Consider the following 20,267-nt stretch of genomic DNA (forward strand, 5'->3'; position numbering starts at 1 on the left):
ATACCTTGACAAGTTTGTCATTGTTTTCATTGATGACATACTTATTTACTCAAAGAATGACCAAGAACACGGTGAACATTTGAGAAAGGTGTTAGAAGTATTGAGGAAGGAAGAATTGTACGCTAAGTTTTCAAAGTGTGCATTTTGGTTGGAAGAAGTTCAATTCCTCGGTCATATAGTGAACAAAGAAGGTATTAAGGTGGATCCGGCAAAGATAGAAACTGTTGAAAAGTGGGAAACCCCGAAAACTCCGAAACACATACGCCAGTTTTTAGGACTAGCTGGTTACTACAGAAGGTTCATCCAAGACTTTTCCAGAATAGCAAAACCCTTGACTGCATTAACGCATAAAGGGAAGAAATTTGAATGGAATGATGAACAAGAGAAAGCGTTTCAGTTATTGAAGAAAAAGCTAACTACGGCACCTATATTGTCATTGCCTGAAGGGAATGATGATTTTGTGATTTATTGTGATGCATCAAAGCAAGGTCTCGGTTGTGTATTAATGCAACGAACGAAGGTGATTGCTTATGCGTCTAGACAATTGAAGATTCACGAACAAAATTATACGACGCATGATTTGGAATTAGGCGCGGTTGTTTTTGCATTAAAGACTTGGAGGCACTACTTATATGGGGTCAAAAGTATTATATATACCGACCACAAAAGTCTTCAACACATATTTAATCAGAAACAACTGAATATGAGGCAGCGTAGGTGGATTGAATTGTTGAATGATTACGACTTTGAGATTCGTTACCACCCGGGGAAGGCAAATGTGGTAGCTGATGCCTTGAGCAGGAAGGACAGAGAACCCATTCGAGTAAAATCTATGAATATAATGATTCATAATAACATTACTACTCAAATAAAGGAGGCGCAACAAGGAGTTTTAAAAGAGGGAAATTTAAAGGATGAAATACCCAAAGGATCGGAGAAGCATCTTAATATTCGGGAAGACGGAACCCGGTATAGGGCTGAAAGGATTTGGGTACCAAAATTTGGAGATATGAGAGAAATGGTACTTAGAGAAGCTCATAAAACCAGATACTCAATACATCCTGGAACGGGGAAGATGTACAAGGATCTCAAGAAACATTTTTGGTGGCCGGGTATGAAAGCCGATGTTGCTAAATACGTAGGAGAATGTTTGACGTGTTCTAAGGTCAAAGCTGAGCATCAGAAACCATCAGGTCTACTTCAACAACCCGAAATCCCGGAATGGAAATGGGAAAACATTACCATGGATTTCATCACTAAATTGCCAAGGACTGCAAGTGGTTTTGATACTATTTGGGTAATAGTTGATCGTCTCACCAAATCAGCACACTTCCTGCCAATAAGAGAAGATGACAAGATGGAGAAGTTAGCACGACTGTATTTGAAGGAAGTCATCTCCAGACATGGAATACCAATCTCTATTATCTCTGATAGGGATGGCAGATTTATTTCAAGATTCTGGCAGACATTACAGCAAGCATTAGGAACTCGTCTAGACATGAGTACTGCCTATCATCCACAAACTGATGGGCAGAGCGAAAGGACGATACAAACGCTTGAAGACATGCTACGAGCATGTGTTATTGATTTCGGAAACAGTTGGGATCGACATCTACCGTTAGCAGAATTTTCCTACAACAACAGCTACCATTCAAGCATTGAGATGGCGCCGTTTGAAGCACTTTATGGTAGAAAGTGTAGGTCTCCGATTTGTTGGAGTGAAGTGGGGGATAGACAGATTACGGGTCCGGAGATTATACAAGAAACTACCGAGAAGATCATCCAAATTCAACAACGGTTGAAAACCGCCCAAAGTCGACAAAAGAGCTACGCTGACATTAAAAGAAAAGATATAGAATTTGAAATTGGAGAGATGTTCATGCTTAAAGTTGCACCTTGGAAAGGCGTTGTTCGATTTGGTAAACGAGGGAAATTAAATCCAAGGTATATTGGACCATTCAAGATTATTGATCGTGTCGGACCAGTAGCTTACCGACTAGAGTTACCTCAACAACTCGCGGCTGTACATAACACTTTCCACGTCTCGAATTTAAAGAAATGTTTTGCTAAAGAAGATCTCACTATTCCGTTAGATGAAATCCAAATCAACGAAAAACTTCAATTCATCGAAGAACCCGTCGAAATAATGGATCGTGAGGTTAAAAGACTTAAGCAAAACAAGATACCAATTGTTAAGGTTCGATGGAATGCTCGTAGAGGACCCGAGTTCACCTGGGAGCGTGAAGATCAGATGAAGAAGAAATACCCACATCTATTTCCAGAAGATTCGTCAACACCTTCAACAGCTTAAAATTTCGGGACGAAATTTATTTAACGGGTAGGTACTGTAGTGACCCAAACTTTTCCATGGTTATATATATTAATTGAGATTGATATTTACATGATTAAATGTTTCCAACATGTTAAGTAATCAAACTTGTTAAGACTTGATTAATTGAAATATGTTTCATATAGACAATTGACCACCCAAGTTGACCGGTGATTCACGAACGTTAAAACTTGTAAAAATTATACGATTACATATATATGGTTATATATATAGTTAACATGATTTTATTATAAGTATGTATCTCATTAGGTATTTTAACAATGAGTTATATACATAAAAATGAGACTATTAATTTAAGAAACTCGAAAACGATATATATAACGATTATCGTTATAACAACGTCTTACTAGGTACATATGAATCATATTAAGATATTGATACACTTGGTTAATTATATTAAATGATAAGTAAATATATTATTAAGTGTATTAACAATGAAATACATATGTAAAAATAAGACTACTAACTTAATGATTTCGAAACGAGACATATATGTAACGATTATCGTTGTAACGACATTTAATGTATATATATCATATTAAGAGATATTAATACATGATAATATCATGATAATATAATAATTTAAAATCTCATTTGATATTATAAACATTGGGTTAACAACATTTAACAAGATCGTTAACCTAAAGGTTTCAAAACAACACTTACATGTAACGACTAACGATGACTTAACGACTCAGTTAAAATGTATATACATGTAGTGTTTTAATATGTATTTATACACTTTTAAAAGACTTCAATACATTTATCAAAATACTTCTACTTAACAAAAATGCTTACAATTACATCCTCGTTCAGTTTCATCAACAATTCTACTCGTATGCACCCGTATTCGTACTCGTACAATACACAGCTTTTAGATGTATGTACTATTGGTATATACACTCCAATGATCAGCTCTTAGCAGCCCATGTGAGTCACCTAACACATGTGGGAACCATCATTTGGCAACTAGCATGAAATATCTCATAAAATTACAAAAATATGAGTAATCATTCATGACTTATTTACATGAAAACAAAATTACATATCCTTTATATCTAATCCATACACCAACGACCAAAAACACCTACAAACACTTTTATTCTTCAATTTTCTTCATCTAATTGATCTCTCTCAAGTTCTATCTTCAAGTTCTAAGTGTTCTTCATAAATTCCAAAAGTTCTAGTTTCATAAAATCAAGAATACTTTCAAGTTTGCTAGCTCACTTCCAATCTTGTAAGGTGATCATCCAACCTCAAGAAATCTTTGTTTCTTACAGTAGGTTATCATTCTAATACAAGGTAATAATCATATTCAAACTTTGGTTCAATTTCTATAACTATAACAATCTTATTTCAAGTGATGATCTTACTTGAACTTGTTTTCGTGTCATGATTCTGCTTCAAGAACTTCGAGCCATCCAAGGATCCGTTGAAGCTAGATCCATTTTTCTCTTTTCCAGTAGGTTTATAAAAGGAACTTAAGGTAGTAATGATGTTCATAACATCATTCGATTCATACATATAAAGCTATCTTATTCGAAGGTTTAAACTTGTAATCACTAGAACATAGTTTAGTTAATTCTAAACTTGTTCGCAAACAAAAGTTAATCCTTCTAACTTGACTTTTAAAATCAACTAAACACATGTTCTATATCTATATGATATGCTAACTTAATGATTTAAAACCTAAAAACACGAAAAACACCGTAAAACCGGATTTACGCCGTCGTAGTAACACCGCGGGCTGTTTTGGGTTAGTTATTTAAAAACTATGATAAACTTTGATTTTAAAGTTGTTATTCTGAGAAAATGATTTTTATTATGAACATGAAACTATATCCAAAAATTATGATTAAACTCAAAGTGGAAGTATGTTTTCTAAAATGGTCATCTAGACGTCGTTCTTTCGACTGAAATGACTACCTTTACAAAAACGACTTGTAACTTATTTTTCCGACTATAAACCTATACTTTTCTGTTTAGATTCATAAAATAGAGTTCAATATGAAACCATAGCAATTTGATTCACTCAAAACGGATTTAAAATGAAGAAGTTATGGGTAAAACAAGATTGGATAATTTTTCTCATTTTAGCTACGTGAAAATTGGTAACAAATCTATTCCAACCATAACTTAATCAACTTGTATTGTATATTATGTAATCTTGAGATACCATAGACACGTATACAATGTTTCGACCTATCATGTCGACACATCTATATATATTTCGGAACAACCATAGACACTCTATATGTGAATGTTGGAGTTAGCTATACAGGGTTGAGGTTGATTCCAAAATATATATAGTTTGAGTTGTGATCAATACTGAGATACGTATACACTGGGTCGTGGATTGATTCAAGATAATATTTATCGATTTATTTCTGTACATCTAACTGTGGACAACTAGTTGTAGGTTACTAACGAGGACAGCTGACTTAATAAACTTAAAACATCAAAATATATTAAAAGTGTTGTAAATATATTTTGAACATACTTTGATATATATGTATATATTGTTATAGGTTCGTGAATCAACCAGTGGCCAAGTCTTACTTCCCGACGAAGTAAAAATCTGTGAAAGTGAGTTATAGTCCCACTTTTAAAATCTAATATTTTTGGGATGAGAATACATACAGGTTTTATAAATGATTTACAAAATAGACACAAGTACGTGAAACTACATTCTATGGTTGAATTATCGAAATCGAATATGCCCTTTTTTATTAAGTCTGGTAATCTAAGAATTAGGGAACAGACACCCTAATTGACGCGAATCCTAAAGATAGATCTATTGGGCCTAACAAACCCCATCCAAAGTACCGGATGCTTTAGTACTTCGAAATTTATATCATATCCGAAGGGTGTCCCGGAATGATGGGGATATTCTTATATATGCATCTTGTTAATGTCGGTTACCAGGTGTTCACCATATGAATGATTTTTATCTCTATGTATGGGATGTGTATTGAAATATGAAATCTTGTGGTCTATTATTATGATTTGATATATATAGGTTAAACCTATAACTCACCAACATTTTTGTTGACGTTTTAAGCATGTTTATTCTCAGGTGATTATTAAGAGCTTCCACTGTCGCATACTTAAATAAGGACGAGATTTGGAGTCCATGCTTGTATGATATTGTGTAAAAACTGCATTCAAGAAACTGATTTCGATGTAACATATTTGTATTGTAAACCATTATGTAATGGTCGTGTGTAAACAGGATATTTTAGATTATCATTATTTGATAATCTACGTAAAGCTTTTTAAACCTTTATTTATGAAATAAAGGTTATGGTTTGTTTTAAAATGAATGCAGTCTTTGAAAAACGTCTCATATAGAGGTCAAAACCTCGCAACGAAATCAATTAATATGGAACGTTTTTAATCAATAAGAACGGGACATTTCATGCGCGGCGCGCTCCCTTGAATGTGCGCGGCACGCACGAGGGTCTAAACAGATTCTGAAGTTCAGGGACTGATTCTGACTAATCCTGATTCTGATGTAAATTCTGAAAATGCATAAGTGTTAGGTAGACATTTAGTGTCGCTTTCTGATGCACACATTTACTGACACTTTCAGGAACATTTTCTTATGCACAAAATTCAGGATCTTACAACTGTTCACTTAGATGTTTAGGGACCTTATAGAGTACAAAGCAAGGAAGGTTTTATATATTTTCTTACTATTGTTGATGATTATAGTCGAGCTGTCTGGACTTACTTACTCAAATCTAAGTCTGAAGTTTTCAAATGTGTTGAAAGTTTTTATCAACTTTTATTGAACCAGTTTCAAGTTTCTATTAAATGTTTTAGAAGTGATAATGGCACTGAGTTTGTTAATAATCAAATGAACAATTTTTTACAAAGAAATGGTATAATTTACCAAACATCTTGTGCCTATACTCCTCAGCAAAATGGAATTGCTGAGAAGAAACATAGGCATCTTTTGAATGTGGCTAGATTCCTTATGTTTCAGGGGGAATTCCTCTCTATCTTTGAAGTGAGTGTATTTTAACTATTGTTTATCTTATTAACAGGTTTCCTTCCTCTGTATTAGCCTGGCATGTCTCCCTATGAGTTGGTCTATGGAATTTCACCCAATCTCTCCCATTTAAAGTCCTTTGGTTGTCTCTGTTTTTCTACTGTTTTAAACTAAAATGATAAATTTTCAAGTAGGTCTTGTAAATATGTTTTTATTGGATACTCAAATGAGCAGAAAGGTTATAAGCTTTATAATCTGGAAACTAAATCTTTTATTGTTTCCAGAGATGTTAAATTCTATGAAAACATTTTTCCTTTTAAGTTTGATTCTGCTTACAAAATTTCTTTTTCTGAAAATGATTTAAATCATTTAAACTTTTTTGATTCTGCTTATTTTCAAAATGAGACTTCTAATAAAAAGGATTTTAAAAATCCCAATGATGAAGGGAGAGATACTATAATCTGTGATGGCAAAAGTACAACATTGGATTCAAGTTTTAAAAATACATCAAAGGACAGTTCATCTGTGTTACCTGTCACTAATGATACTGGTAACAGTTCTGATCTTGAAGATGTTTTAAGAACTTCATCCAGTGATGGTACAACTGCAACACAGATTGATGATCACACAATTGAACCTAGTGTTCAACAGTGTGAATCAAATGATCAATCTAAATCTGAGGGTACTTCTACAGATGTTCTAGATTTTTCTATAAGATCTAGTAGAAAAACTGTGTTACCTTCTAAGTATAAAGACTATTATTTAGGGTGTTCTAATAATAAATGCAAGTATGAAATACAAAAGTTCGTTAATTATTCTTGTCTTAGTTCTGAAAACTTTTGTTTTGCTTCTAATTTGAATAAAACACATGAACCAAACTCATATTGGGAGGTTGCACAAGACCCTAATTGGGTTAATGCCATGAATGAGGAAATGGAGGCATTAAATAGAAATGGCACATCGATTTTAACTGAATTACCTAAAGATAGAAAACCTATAGGATGTAAGTGGGTTTACAGAATAAAATATAAGTCTACAGGCGTTATTGATAGATACAAAGCAAGACTTGTTGCTAAAGGGTTTAATCAAAGAGAAGGGCTTGATTTGATTAAACTTTTTCACATGTAGTTAAAATGGTTACTATTAGAGTACTTATATCTTTAGCTGTTCAAAATTTTTGGTATTTATATCAACTTGATATAAATAATGCTTTCTTGTATGGTGATTTGTCTGAGGATGTTTATATGAGTTTACCTGAAGGATATTTTGATAAAACTGATAATAGAGTGTGTAAATTAGTTAAATCTTTATATGGTTTAAAGCAAGCTCCTAGAAAGTGGAATGAAAAACTGTGTTCTGCTTTGTTTGAATTTGGTTTTACTCAAAGTGTTAATGATTATTCTTTGTTCACAAAAATAACTGATGAATTTTGCATTGTACTGCTTGTATATGTTGATGATATTGTGTTAACTGGAAGTGATGAGACTGAAATTTTGAAATGCAAGCATTTTTGAGTTCAAAGTTCAAAATAAAAGATTTGGGAAAACTTAAATATTTTCTTGGAATTGAACTTTTGGAAAATGAAAAAGGATTAAGTTTATGTCAAAGAAAGTATTGTATTGAACTGATCTCTGAGTTTGGTTTGTTGGGTTGTAAACCTGCTTTAACACCTATGGAACCTGGTATTGTCTTGGCGATATTGTGCATGCTGATTCAGATACTTTACTTAGTAACGTAAGTGCGTATTAAAAATGAGTAGGCAAGTTGATCTACTTAACCTTAACAAGACCTGATATTGCATATTCAGTTCATTGTTTGAGTCAATTTATGCATGCTCCACGGAAATCTCATGTTAAAGCTGCATTGAGAGTGCTCAAATACTTAAAAAGGTCACCAGGTAAAGGTATCTTTTTACTAAGTCAGTAAGTCTGAATCATTCAATGTTGTTGCATATGTTGATTCAGACTGGGGTAAGTGTAATTTTGACAAGAAGTCTGTTACAGGCTTTTGTGTCTATTTGGGCAGTTGTCTTATTTCTTGGAAAGCAAGAAGCAACAAACTGTATCAAGATCATCTGCAGAGTCAGAATACAGGGCTCTTGCAGCCGTTACTTGTGAAATTATTTGGATATTAAAAATTCTTAATGATTTAAATGTTAAAATGAACATCCCTGTTTTAGTCAACTGTGATAATAAGTCTGCTATTCAAATTTCTCAAAATCCTGTTTTTCATGAAAGAACCAAACATTTTGAGATTGATCTTCATTTTGTTAGAGAAAAAAATAAGTAAAGGTGTTATTGAAGTTTGTGAGATTAAATCTGTTGAAAATTTCTCAAATATTTTTACTAAGAGTTTAAGTAAAGTTCAACACAATTTGTTATCTCATCATTTAAAGCTTTTTGATTTCTTCAATAATCAGATTAAGGGGGATTAAGGGGGGATGTTGAATAATGTAATCTAATTATTTCATAATATTTTTCTTTTATTATTCTTACTTATTTTGGGGTAGAGTAAAATGCAGGGTTGCTTCTGTCATTTCACAATAGTTGAAAGGTTGCTGAGCTCTTGAAGGTGAAGATATTGGATTAGCTTAATGGATCAGACTTATGCTTATAAGCTTATTGGACTAGCTTTATTTGGGCTTGTGGCTGATCAAGTGACAAGGAGCCCACATCTTATCAGCCTATATAAACCCTGATGAAGCGTTTTTAGGGTTATTATGCACACATCTGATATTTTTTTCGGCTGCAGTATTTCTCTCATCCTCAATTGTGATTCTAGGGTTTCATCTTGAATCCTATTGTTTTCTGTGTGATTCTTCAGTTATCATATTGATAATTGATTACTGTTTTTGTTATTGTGAGGATCTTATTGTGTTAGAAATACAGATATTGTTTGTATTCTGTTTCTTCGTGTGATTAATCTGAAGTTTATTGTGTTTCTGGTTGAAGAGATTCATAATTTGTTTATAAAGATTTATTGAAATTCACCATGATGGAGATGAATGTATGTGGGCAATGGAACCAATTAATAAGACTAGATATTGCGGAAGAGAAGCAGTAAGATAATGAAGATGATAGTAATAAAGCTGTAATATTAGAATGATGATATTGATGGTAATGTAACAATAATCAGAGGAGATCGACAAGAGTGGATTCTCTCTGTCCAACCAGGGAAGAAGCACGATGCTATCTTCATGCCCAAGCTTAAAATCGTACGCAAAACACGTACACAATTTCGAATAAATTTCTAAATGACTAACACCACTAATATATAAAGAAATTGATAATGAAAACCTAGATGACTTTCCACCGGGCTGCTCATAACTAGACTTTACATGTATTGAGCTTGGTCTCATTATTGTTGGTACGTTCTCTATCAGAACCTAAAAAGTCTATTTATTTATGAATTTTTGGCAAGGGCCTTCTTAAGGTGATTATCGGTAAGGGACTAAAGAAAGGTAAAACTGATTCTTCTGGCAGTCCTCCAACGTCCAGTCGACAGCTAACATGAGACTATCGGTTAAGGTCTAGTTATACACTTACACGTAAAATGTGTCTTTCTCTACAAGTGTACTTTTTCTGCAAGCTTACTTTTTCTCGTTGAAGTTTGTCAAAGATCTTACTGGGACGAGTTAAGGAAAAGATTAAACAAATTGTTCATGAACATTAAAAGTGCTAATAAAGATTGTTCCAGTGAACCACTAGTTTAGCTTAATTGGTACTCGTACTTGGTAATTGCTTATTGAATAATGGATAAATACTCTGTTCGGATTTGGGCCACTGGATTAAGATATATGGATCCATCCTTACAAATGTTGGGCCACAGATCTATAGCCTTTTGTGCTTCTATACTAAAGGCCCACTAACTATAGAATGCATTTGCAACTTTGCAACCAAAATCTAGTCTAAACATAGTCTTTTATTTCATAGAAGTAAAATAAATTTAATTTCATATTTTCATATCTATACAAAAGAATGGTGTCTATCCTATTTTTATTATCTATATTTATATTTATATTTATATTTCTTTATGTTTATTTATTTTCCTGTTTTACCATCTACATTGTTATTTGTATTTATTTAATTTTGATTATCTACATTATTAGAAATTTACAGTAACCTGTAAAAAGTAACTATAAAACCTATTAACTTTATTATTTTACCGAATTAATCACATTGTATGCACGTAAACGTTTCAACATTCAGACCGAAGGACATGTAAGCGTAGAATGCATTGGACCAATCAATATAGACTGACAAGAAAATAACATGTGACGACAGACACATAAATACATTACGATGAAGCTTGGAGATAAAGTTGTGTCTTTCAACAAAGATAATTCACACATCCACGTGGAGCACCTTCAACGTCTGTTCAATTGCTGACTCATCTCTTCTTTCTCCCCTGCCTTCCACCTTGCGTTTAAAAATCTGAAACCGACATATATGTCTTCTATAAACCTATCATCACATTTTCAAGTATCATACACCATCAAATATATCATTCTCTAGAAAATTATTATCACAAAAACTCAAAACAAAAAAGGCCATGGCTTCACAACAGCAGCTGAGAAGAGAGAACAAAACTGATGAAAAAGAGATGCATGTGGAGAAAGATAAAGTGCCCAAAATGACTACTCATTATGAGTCACTCACCGTTAAAGAAACCGGTGATCAACCACCGGCGGTGGTCCACCATGTGATCGGAACCATGCATGGTGCATCCGGTGAAATACATGGTCAAAGTCAAACACAAAATAAAGATTACAAGATGCAAACAAAAGATGAATACAAAGGCCCTTCTCTTGAAGAGATCTCAAAGTACAGAGGCACTGCTCAACAGAACTCAATGGACGCCATTAAAGCTGCGGAAGAAAAGTACCGAATGTCAAAAGAAACCGGTCAACGTGAACAAACCGGTCAGCAGCAAGAACAAAAGGGTACAACACAAACGGTAATGGAAAAAGGCAGACAAATTGGTCAAAAGGTAACCCAAACAGCTGCTGAGAATGCGTTACGAGCGTCTGATTACACGGTTGTAAAAGGTCAACAAGTCAAACAGGGTCTGTCTTCCGCAGCCCAGTCAGCTGCTGAAAAAGCAGCTAGCGCGAAGGATTACACAGTTGAAAAAAGTCAACAAACCGGTCAACAAGCTAAAGAGGGTCTTACGTCAGCAGCCCAAACAGCAGCGGAAAAAGCGGCAAGAGCGAAAGACTGTACTATCGAGAAAGGTCAACAAACCGGTCAGCAAGCTAAGGAGGGTCTTACGTCAGCAGCCCAAACAGCAGCGGAAAAAGCGGCAACAGTGAAAGACTTCACATTAGAAAAAAGTGTTGCAGCTAAGGATGTGGTGGTGGATAAAACGACAGGATTAGCAGAAACAGCGGTGGACGTGAGTAAAAAGAGTGCGAGTTATATCGGAGAAAAGGCGGTGGCCGCGAAAGACGTGGCGCTAGAAACGGGGAAAACTACAGCTGGATATGTTGGAAAGGTTGCGAGTGTTGTGAAAGATAAGGCGGTTGTAGCTGGATGGAGTGCGGCTGAGTTTGCTAGTGAAAAAGCTGTGGGTGTGACTGAAACCATGGCGAATGTAGGTTCGAATGTTGCGGGGTTTGCGGGTGATAAGGTTGTTGCGACTAAGGATGTTTTGGCGGATGTTGGGAAGAAAACGAAGGATGTTGTTGTGTCGACTGAAGAGAGTGTTAAGGAGTATGCTGCAAGGAAGAAAGCTGAAAAACAACGAGAATTGGAAGCCAAGAATTCTAAGGTAAAATTTGTCCTTGCTATAATCAAATAACGTTTTCTATTCGTTATCCCGTGACTATTTTCGATTGTTGTCCCATGACCGTTTTCAATTAAATGTATATTGCTTTTACAACTTACATGAAGCCATACTTCGAGTTTCATTACATAAAGTTTGATTGCATAAAGCCACTAGCCCACTATTGTATGATAGCAAAATGACAATAGTTGGATACATTGTACTAGTATAATCAGCTTTTTTTATTTTGAGTGTTGAACTTGTTCTGATCATGGTAAGTACATGATACTTACTTACAGATGTAAATGTACAGGATAAAGATGAATTAGGGATGGAGAGGGATGAGATCAATGTGTACAATCAATGGGGTGGTGAAGAATATGAAGGTGGTGAGTTTGAGCATCAAAGTGGTGGTATGATGGTAGAGGGTGGTGAGTTTGAGTTTCAAAGTGGTGGCGGTGATGGTGGTTATGAGGATCAAGTGATGAGTGGTGGGGGTGGTGCTGGAAGTGTAATGCGGGTGATAGGGGAGACACTGGTAGAAATAGGGCAAAACACAAAGGACATGTTGGTTGGGCAAAGTGGTCATGGGGATGAAAAAAACAGAGTTGGAGAAACAGAAAAGCAAAGGGATGATTAGATCTTGGATGAATGTGGTTTTATGTGGTTTAAACTGATGTGGTCTATGTTTGTTGTCTAGACTTTGTATCTTCTTTCTTGTTAAATTAATATATGTACGAGTCATGTATGTTTGTAAAGTTTTGGTGTTCCTTTTTGCCCTCCTCGTTTGTGCAAACAGAACTTTAATCTTATTTTTACCTCGTATATGGTTTAGCGCCTTTGGGTATAATATCGTAGGCCCTATCACAATAAAATATCTATCTTAAAAAGGTATTATCATTTGCGTCTTCCGTATGACATATGCGTCCTAAAAGTGTGCAGTCTGGTTTTTTAATGGATTTATAATGAGCGCATGAGTATAAGGTGCGCATGAGCATAAGGCGCATCATGTCAACCTGAATCGGTCATGTCAAATAGAGATAGTTTAGGATGGTTTTTTACTAACTGCATACATTCCATCTCATTTGAGTTGGCAGACATAATGACAAGGGCAATGGGTTCACATCAACACTCTTTTCTTGCTTCCAAGTTGGGTCTTTCAGAAGTTCCTAACTTGAGGGGAGGATGTGAAGTATATTAAAGTTCGGGATGTATTTTGTACATACTATTATTTGTTGGGGTGCAAACCTAATTCCACATAGGAACGAGATAAATTTCAAGAGCAATATATAAGTTAGTGGGCTACTCCCTCTATCACCAATTGGTTTTAGAAAATGATGGACTTTCGGGCTTATATTGCAGGACATTGTGTTTGGGCTATGCGATCCTTACAAATGGTATCAGAGCTGGGTCATAGCCCCGATGTGGTGGACAGCGCAGTGGGCGCACCCCTGAGCGCACGCAGCGACGTGGCGCACCCTCGATTGTATGCAGCGATGAGTTGATCCTGGAAGTCGCCCCGCCTGGATCCGGACTATCGTTTGAGGGGAGGCCTAGATGGGATTTAGGTTTGAGGGGAGGTTGGTGCAAACCAAAGTCCCACATCGGTAATAGGTTGTTAAAGGTTATTACCAGTTAAGATAGTTCTTAGCTGTAGCATCGAGTATATATATACTCATCTCTGTAATCGTTTAATGTATTGAAATACAATTACATAATCAATTTCACACAAATTGCTTCCGTTTTTTACTCACCATTACTTCGAACCCCTAACCTAACTGACCACCCCTTAGTGTTTGGATATGCGTATTGATAGTGATAATGTGATGCTGAATAACCAGACTACAATTATCAGTTCTTGTGCGTAAATATATTTTAAAAAGGTAAATGTTATTACCAGCACCTAAATTAGATCCTGTGGTGCAAATACTCCGTTAAAGATGAAGACTTCGAGATTAGCTAAATAGAATGAGGATATAAGTAATTTTATTTTATCTATACATACATAAAATCAGTAAGAATAATTGCCCAAGACCAGTTGTTTGAACCTTCAAAGATTAATATTCATGCTCCTGATTATTCCAATAATTATATTTACCAATTTCAAATTGCAAATCCAAACACATGAACATAGACTTAACAATATTCTACTTTGCCTGTATAACAAAATGCACTGTCCAAGTAATACTTACATGTTTTGATGTAAAAGGTAAAATAATAATCACTTTTCTGAGTTCAAATTCACGTTCTCTTTCTCCATGGATATTATATGTGCCAGCCTATCATAAACCTGCCATTTTTCACCATGCTTACAGTCAGGAACAAAGTTTTATAACACTTGAAAGGATAAGTTGGGCATTTGAATAGTAATCTAAAAATTTCATTACGTCGACCTTCTAAGGTAAATGACTGATCAAATTGGGCTCATAAGTACGATTTACGTACCTTAGAAAGTTGTTCCTTATCTTCCTTGCTTTCTTTTAACGGGTCATACCTACATAACGTGTTTTGTATCTTCGTCAATCATCATTTTAGTAAATGAAGAACATGAAAAAAGGAAAAGAAATCATTCTACTTTTTTGTATCTTTTACATAATCCAAATGTCACATGAAAACTGCAACATGTTCTTTTTCTATTGTCCATTACAAAAAATAGAAATAACTAGTCAAGTAATTTAACCCCTTACCAGTCCCGTGGAAGCCCAGCTTGTTCCCGAGCAGTGTAATTAAACGGTCCTTTCACCTCTACATTATACTCTTTTAGCAACTCTGCAAATAAGAAAAATCAAATTAAAAGACGAGATCAGCGTAGGAATATCAAATGCTGTTATAGTGTTATTCATACCCCTCGACGCCCGAAAGAAGAACAGGAAAAAAGTGCTACAATCAACAAATTTCAAGAAAAAAACTTTATCGGAGATGGATGGAAAATGTTAACCTCTAAATGTGGGACATGGGGCCTGACCCATTTGCTGGCAGACTTTAAGAAACCAGTACACACCAACAGCTACATGTGCCACCTCTTCTTCTGCAATCTTAGCAACAATCTTTGATGTTTTAACATCTCCAAATCCGACTAGCTTTTGTACAAGCCGAGGCCCCGCATCAAGTCCTCTAGCCTCCTACTTAAACATAATGATACAATATAAGAAAGATTTATCCATCTTCTAAACATATTCATTACATTATTTGTTTAAAATTTAAGAGGATCACTCGAGATGAATCATCAAAAATAGTTGAGGTACTAATGTTTTCTCAAACTATAAGCACATGATCAAACAAATCTTATTGTTTGAATATCAAAAGTACACTGGTGATTTTATCTATTTGCCTAAAAGGTTCAACTATTTGATGCATATCTAAGAATCGCTCTTACACAATTAAATATCAAGATCTTAAGGACCTACATAACTATCGTTAGTTTTATATGGAATGGTGATAATAGGCGAAATTGATAAGCTGGAGTCTTTTTGAAAAAAAGGCGTTGCAGCTTCGATATGACATCCTTAAAAAGAACATGTTACAGTTTTAACGCAATGAAGGGTACATAACTTAGGAATTAGAGACCTAAAAGATACACTTCGAAAAATATACTTGATATTCACCCAATTCAATCTCGCTGAAGGAGCAATGTACAAGTCTTCGCATTGACCTGATACAGCATTTTAAATGGTTTCAACCTTCATTTACCTTAACACTAACTTAAGTCTTAAAATACCAAATTTTGGTTAACTCTTTGACCTGGACCATCTGATATAAATCATAAATTAAATTGCTACTTGAAATTTATCTCAATTGCAACACGAGGCCTACATCATCTTAGCACAACCATTTTCAATCAAATTTAAAAAAAAAAAAAAAAAAAAAAAAAAAAAAAAACTTACATACCAATGATGCCCGTAAATCAATATCTTTGTAAATCATATATTCAACTGTTCATCATCCAACATAAAGTTATAAAAATGTCTCCTAGGTCATATCTCATAACCCACTCAACTTTATTCAAGTAACACCAAAACAAAAGAGGTCTTTTAAGGGTTCAGTTCTAATTAGTAAAGCTTACAGAGAAACATTGGCATAAATATCGAATATTTCCTGATATTATAGGACGAAAAACATAGACAAACCATGGGTAAAACTGATTAGAAGCATAACAGCTAACGCCTTATATTACGAATTTGTTAATTCACCTGAACTAATGGGATCACAGCCAAACGAGCAACAACGTCATCAGAAGATTTCTCGCACTGATGCCATAATAGATTGTGGGCTGGCATGTCTCCATAACTAGCTTAAAAGAAAAACATAACATTTATAACAAAAGAATCTCCACTCAAATTATCAATTACAGTATAACTTGTAATAAGATAATTAACCTGAATCCAAGCTCAACCAGCCTCTGGGAACACCAAGCAAAATGTCGACTTTCGTCATCAGCCACACGAGCAAAATCAGCAAAAAACATATCTCCAAGAAGCTCACTGTATGGTGAAAAACGAACAACGGTATCCCATGCCAAATCAATTGCATTTAACTCCACATGAGCAAGATTATGTAGCATATATGCATTAAGAGGCAAACCTGAGTTCTTCGGAGCCGGGATTTCCTTTGGAGATACCTAAATGATCAAATAATAAAACCATCATCTACACATCATGCATATGCATACGGCATACCCTCAATCTTTTTCTTTAGATATGTAAAATATAAAAATTTAATAAATTATATGAGTAATTTTTAGTAATTGCGAATAATCCATTAATTTCTATGAGTTACCCACTTACCAATAACCCATTCAAACTTAGATTAAGCTGTGATATAAAAGTTATAATCACATTAATCAAGATTTACAGCAATGATCAATCAACAATCCCAATTTCCACAATTCATGAATATGTTATGAATTAGTAATACAATCAATAGATACACACAACCCACATATCTATCAAGTAGAAAAGGGATACCCAAATCATAAAAATTCAATCTTTTTATAATTCTAAACTAATTAAACAAAAAAAACAAAAAACAAATCTTTGAAAACAATAAGAAACGAACCAATTGTGGTTTGGGCGGACGAGCAGGTGTAGCAGGCGGTTGAGAAACCCCAATAGGGAGGTTATCTGTGCGCCATTTAGTATAAGCAAGATGAGAAAGTAGTGATTTTGTTAAAGGGTCAGGGGTTGATAAGACCATAGCACCCAATTCAGCTAAAGATGTAAGAGAAGCCAGTTGTGATGTATTGTGGTGTTGTGGGTGTGAAATTGTGGGTTGGGGTTGGGGACCGGAAGGTCCCCAGAAGCGATTGTGGTTAATAGAAGTGTGCCTCCAGGTTTCAAGGCCGGACCATAATTGGTGTGGTTGTTGTTGTTGTTCAAGTGGTGATAATGAGGAAAATGAAAGGGGTTTCAGTTTGAAGGAGTGAATTGGGAGTGATGACGATGATGATGACCGTAGTAGAGCTGTTGCGAGCATGGTTGGAGTTGTAATCGGAGAAGAGAAGTTACATTTTAAGCTATCACATAAATTTCAAGACTAAATTTTGGGTGTGTTTGTTTTGTTTCTAAACTAGTGAATGACACATAAATATTCATGGTTAATTCACTTAATACGATTTATACTGTTTGTTTTTATTCTCTAAACGACATATGTTGTTGAATGATGTATTATTCAGTGCTGAATAATTTAATGGTGAATAATTCAGTGTTTAATAATTATTCTGAGTTATTCAACACTAAATTATACGTCAATAAATTATTTAGCACTGAATGCTATATCATTCAGCAACATATCTCATTTAGAAATTAAAAACAAACAATATAAATTGTATTAAGTGAATTAACCATGAATATTTATATGGTAGTGGCTTGCCTCTCTTAGTGAGAGGTCAGGAGTTCGGCTCGCGTGCGGTGCAGCATTGCACGCAATGTTGACCCTTTACCCTTGAATTCCACCCAAGTGTGACTTTCGCACATTGCGTTGCGAGGGCAGTGGGGGAGGGGGAGTTTTACCGCTCATGCCTTCGGAATGGGTTGGGTTTCCTCCTGGCAGCAGTTGGGGCGGATTATGCAACTGCAGGGAGATGAACGCGTGAGTAACTAAATCCCCCTGGGTGATTCCATACTGCTGTTAAAAAGAAAAGAATAATAATTCACTTAATCATTAAGCATCTAAATTATGTATAATACTCTCTTTAAATTGTATGTCAAGAACATTTATTAAACAATTATATTGGAGTTTTTCATGTTAAAGGTTAATAAGATATTTTCACATTGTTCAGATTATTCATTCAATATGATTATCAAAATATTATTGTAATTCACAGACAAATTTATTAAGAATCTTTGAATTATTCAAATTATGGAACCTACTTAATTTTCTAATTTTATCAAACAATCCCTTTACTTAAACATGTTTTTTCTGCCGAAAAACCACTAAAACTTTTATAAACGAAAGATAGTTTCATCAAAATCACAAACTTAAGCATTTATATGACAAAGCAATAAAACCAATAAAACTTTTATAAACGAAATATATATATATATATATATATATATATATATATATATATATATATATATATATATATATATATATATATATATATATATATATATATATATATATATATTGAGGGTTGTAATCGAGTGAGAACTCAGAATGTTCTCACAAATATATAATGATGAGAACATGGGTACATATGAATTTTACAACCCTATCTTTTTAGCTTAGAATTCTCTAAGTTTATAATCTTCAATACAAAATATAATTCCATCCTCTTTTAATCGATTCAAATTTAACTGCATTTATAATTACACAACGGGATGTCACTAAATTCATGTTTCACATATCCATGATGCATTAATAATTCTGGATGCGTCTATCACATATGTACACAAAAATAGCTCTACAAAATAGTGAGGATTCATGGACAAGAGTTCAACAAAAATAACATGATAAATAAGGATGTGTCATGAAATGTGAGGATGCACTCGATATGAAACTACTTCAACTTTCTTTATTGATTACTAAGTTAATCAAAACTACAATTTGTATAACAATAATTTTTACGAACTGTAGCTTTTCGAAAACATATTTTCGCCTTGAACCTTGATGCACCGGTAAGTTCATTTATGGATGCCTGAGTGAGTTCGTGCGAGGATGCTCGGGTAATCAGTTCGAGCCTCGATGCGCAGGTGTGTGCGAGTCTGGATCTACCATGTATTTGAGCCTAGATGGACCGGTGAGGTCGAGCATGGATGCGCTTGAGACTTTGGGCGATGAGCATGGATGTGGCAGAACACGTCGATCGGTATGCGGCGATCGGCCGGGATGCGGGGGATGCAACGATCGAATTGTAGCTACCGGGATGTAACTTGCAAAACTCAGCGTGATGATACTAAAAACTCCACTATTTTGTGATTTTAATATATTTATATGACTGTTGCTTATATATTGTTTGCATTCAAAATTACAACATCATCAATCAATCATTTTTTTTATATGAAAAACCGCAATCCATTAATTTTTACAGGGTGTTATCTCCTTGAATTTAAAATGCATAGAACGTAGAAAGTATAAATTAATTGAAAACATATAAGAAGAATATGAAGACGTGATGGTTATTTTGACCAAAAATGACGGTTAAGAAGATGAGGTGGTTGTAGAAAAAATTGCGCACCATACGAGAATTTTATGGGGAGGGATTTTTCACATGGGAGATGATATTTCACATTGCTTTTTACTCTTTCCACTTAAAATTACTAAAATATCATTAATGATAAACTTACAAAATTCTTTTAAAACTTTTTATAATAATTTATAGAGGGGTATTTTAGGAAAAAAGGATGAAATGTTGTTGGAAGAAGTAAAAATAATTGTGAAAATATCATCTCCCCTATACCCTTTTCATTTATTTTTAATTTTAAATAGTCTCAAAATTTCATCACCATTGATTAAAAGTATCAACAGTCCAGATTTGTTCTCACTATTTATATAAATGAGAACATTCTCATCTGATTACATTTCTCTCTATATATATGACAAAATTAACCAAATCGTTCTTGTGTTTATCGTTTTTTGCCCAAATGGTTCATGTGTTAACAAAACTGCACAAATCATCCTTAAATGCCAAATAACGTCCCAAATTAGTCCTTGCGTTAA

At 34.4% G+C, this 20,267-nt stretch overlaps 3 protein-coding genes across 3 annotated transcripts; 2 read left to right on the plus strand and 1 right to left on the minus strand.

The window, feature by feature from the left end:
* Positions 1–5,991: 5,991 nt before the first annotated feature.
* LOC139842562 (uncharacterized) lies at positions 5,992–7,472 on the plus strand. The gene is made up of 3 exons (XM_071832686.1): positions 5,992–6,027; positions 6,150–6,362; positions 6,579–7,472. The coding sequence occupies exons 1-3, from the start codon at positions 5,992–5,994 to the stop codon at positions 7,470–7,472; spliced, it is 1,143 nt and encodes a 380-aa protein (XP_071688787.1).
* A 3,423-nt stretch (positions 7,473–10,895) lies between these two features.
* On the plus strand, positions 10,896–12,747 carry LOC139842564 (uncharacterized). The gene is made up of 2 exons (XM_071832687.1): positions 10,896–12,113; positions 12,421–12,747. Exons 1-2 carry the CDS (start codon positions 10,896–10,898, stop codon positions 12,745–12,747), a joined length of 1,545 nt encoding a protein of 514 aa, XP_071688788.1.
* Positions 12,748–14,139: 1,392 nt separating this feature from the next.
* Positions 14,140–17,670, minus strand: LOC139844984 (uncharacterized). The gene is made up of 7 exons (XM_071835205.1): positions 17,163–17,670; positions 16,484–16,725; positions 16,298–16,394; positions 15,046–15,229; positions 14,795–14,876; positions 14,553–14,601; positions 14,140–14,397 (listed from the first exon to the last, which is right to left on the minus strand). The coding sequence occupies exons 1-7, from the start codon at positions 17,577–17,579 to the stop codon at positions 14,329–14,331; spliced, it is 1,140 nt and encodes a 379-aa protein (XP_071691306.1). The 5' UTR covers positions 17,580–17,670; the 3' UTR covers positions 14,140–14,328.
* Between the last annotated feature and the right edge of the window lie 2,597 nt (positions 17,671–20,267).

This window comes from Rutidosis leptorrhynchoides, chromosome 4, assembly GCF_046630445.1.
Source record: "Rutidosis leptorrhynchoides isolate AG116_Rl617_1_P2 chromosome 4, CSIRO_AGI_Rlap_v1, whole genome shotgun sequence".
NCBI classification, from domain to species: Eukaryota; Viridiplantae; Streptophyta; class Magnoliopsida; order Asterales; family Asteraceae; genus Rutidosis; species Rutidosis leptorrhynchoides.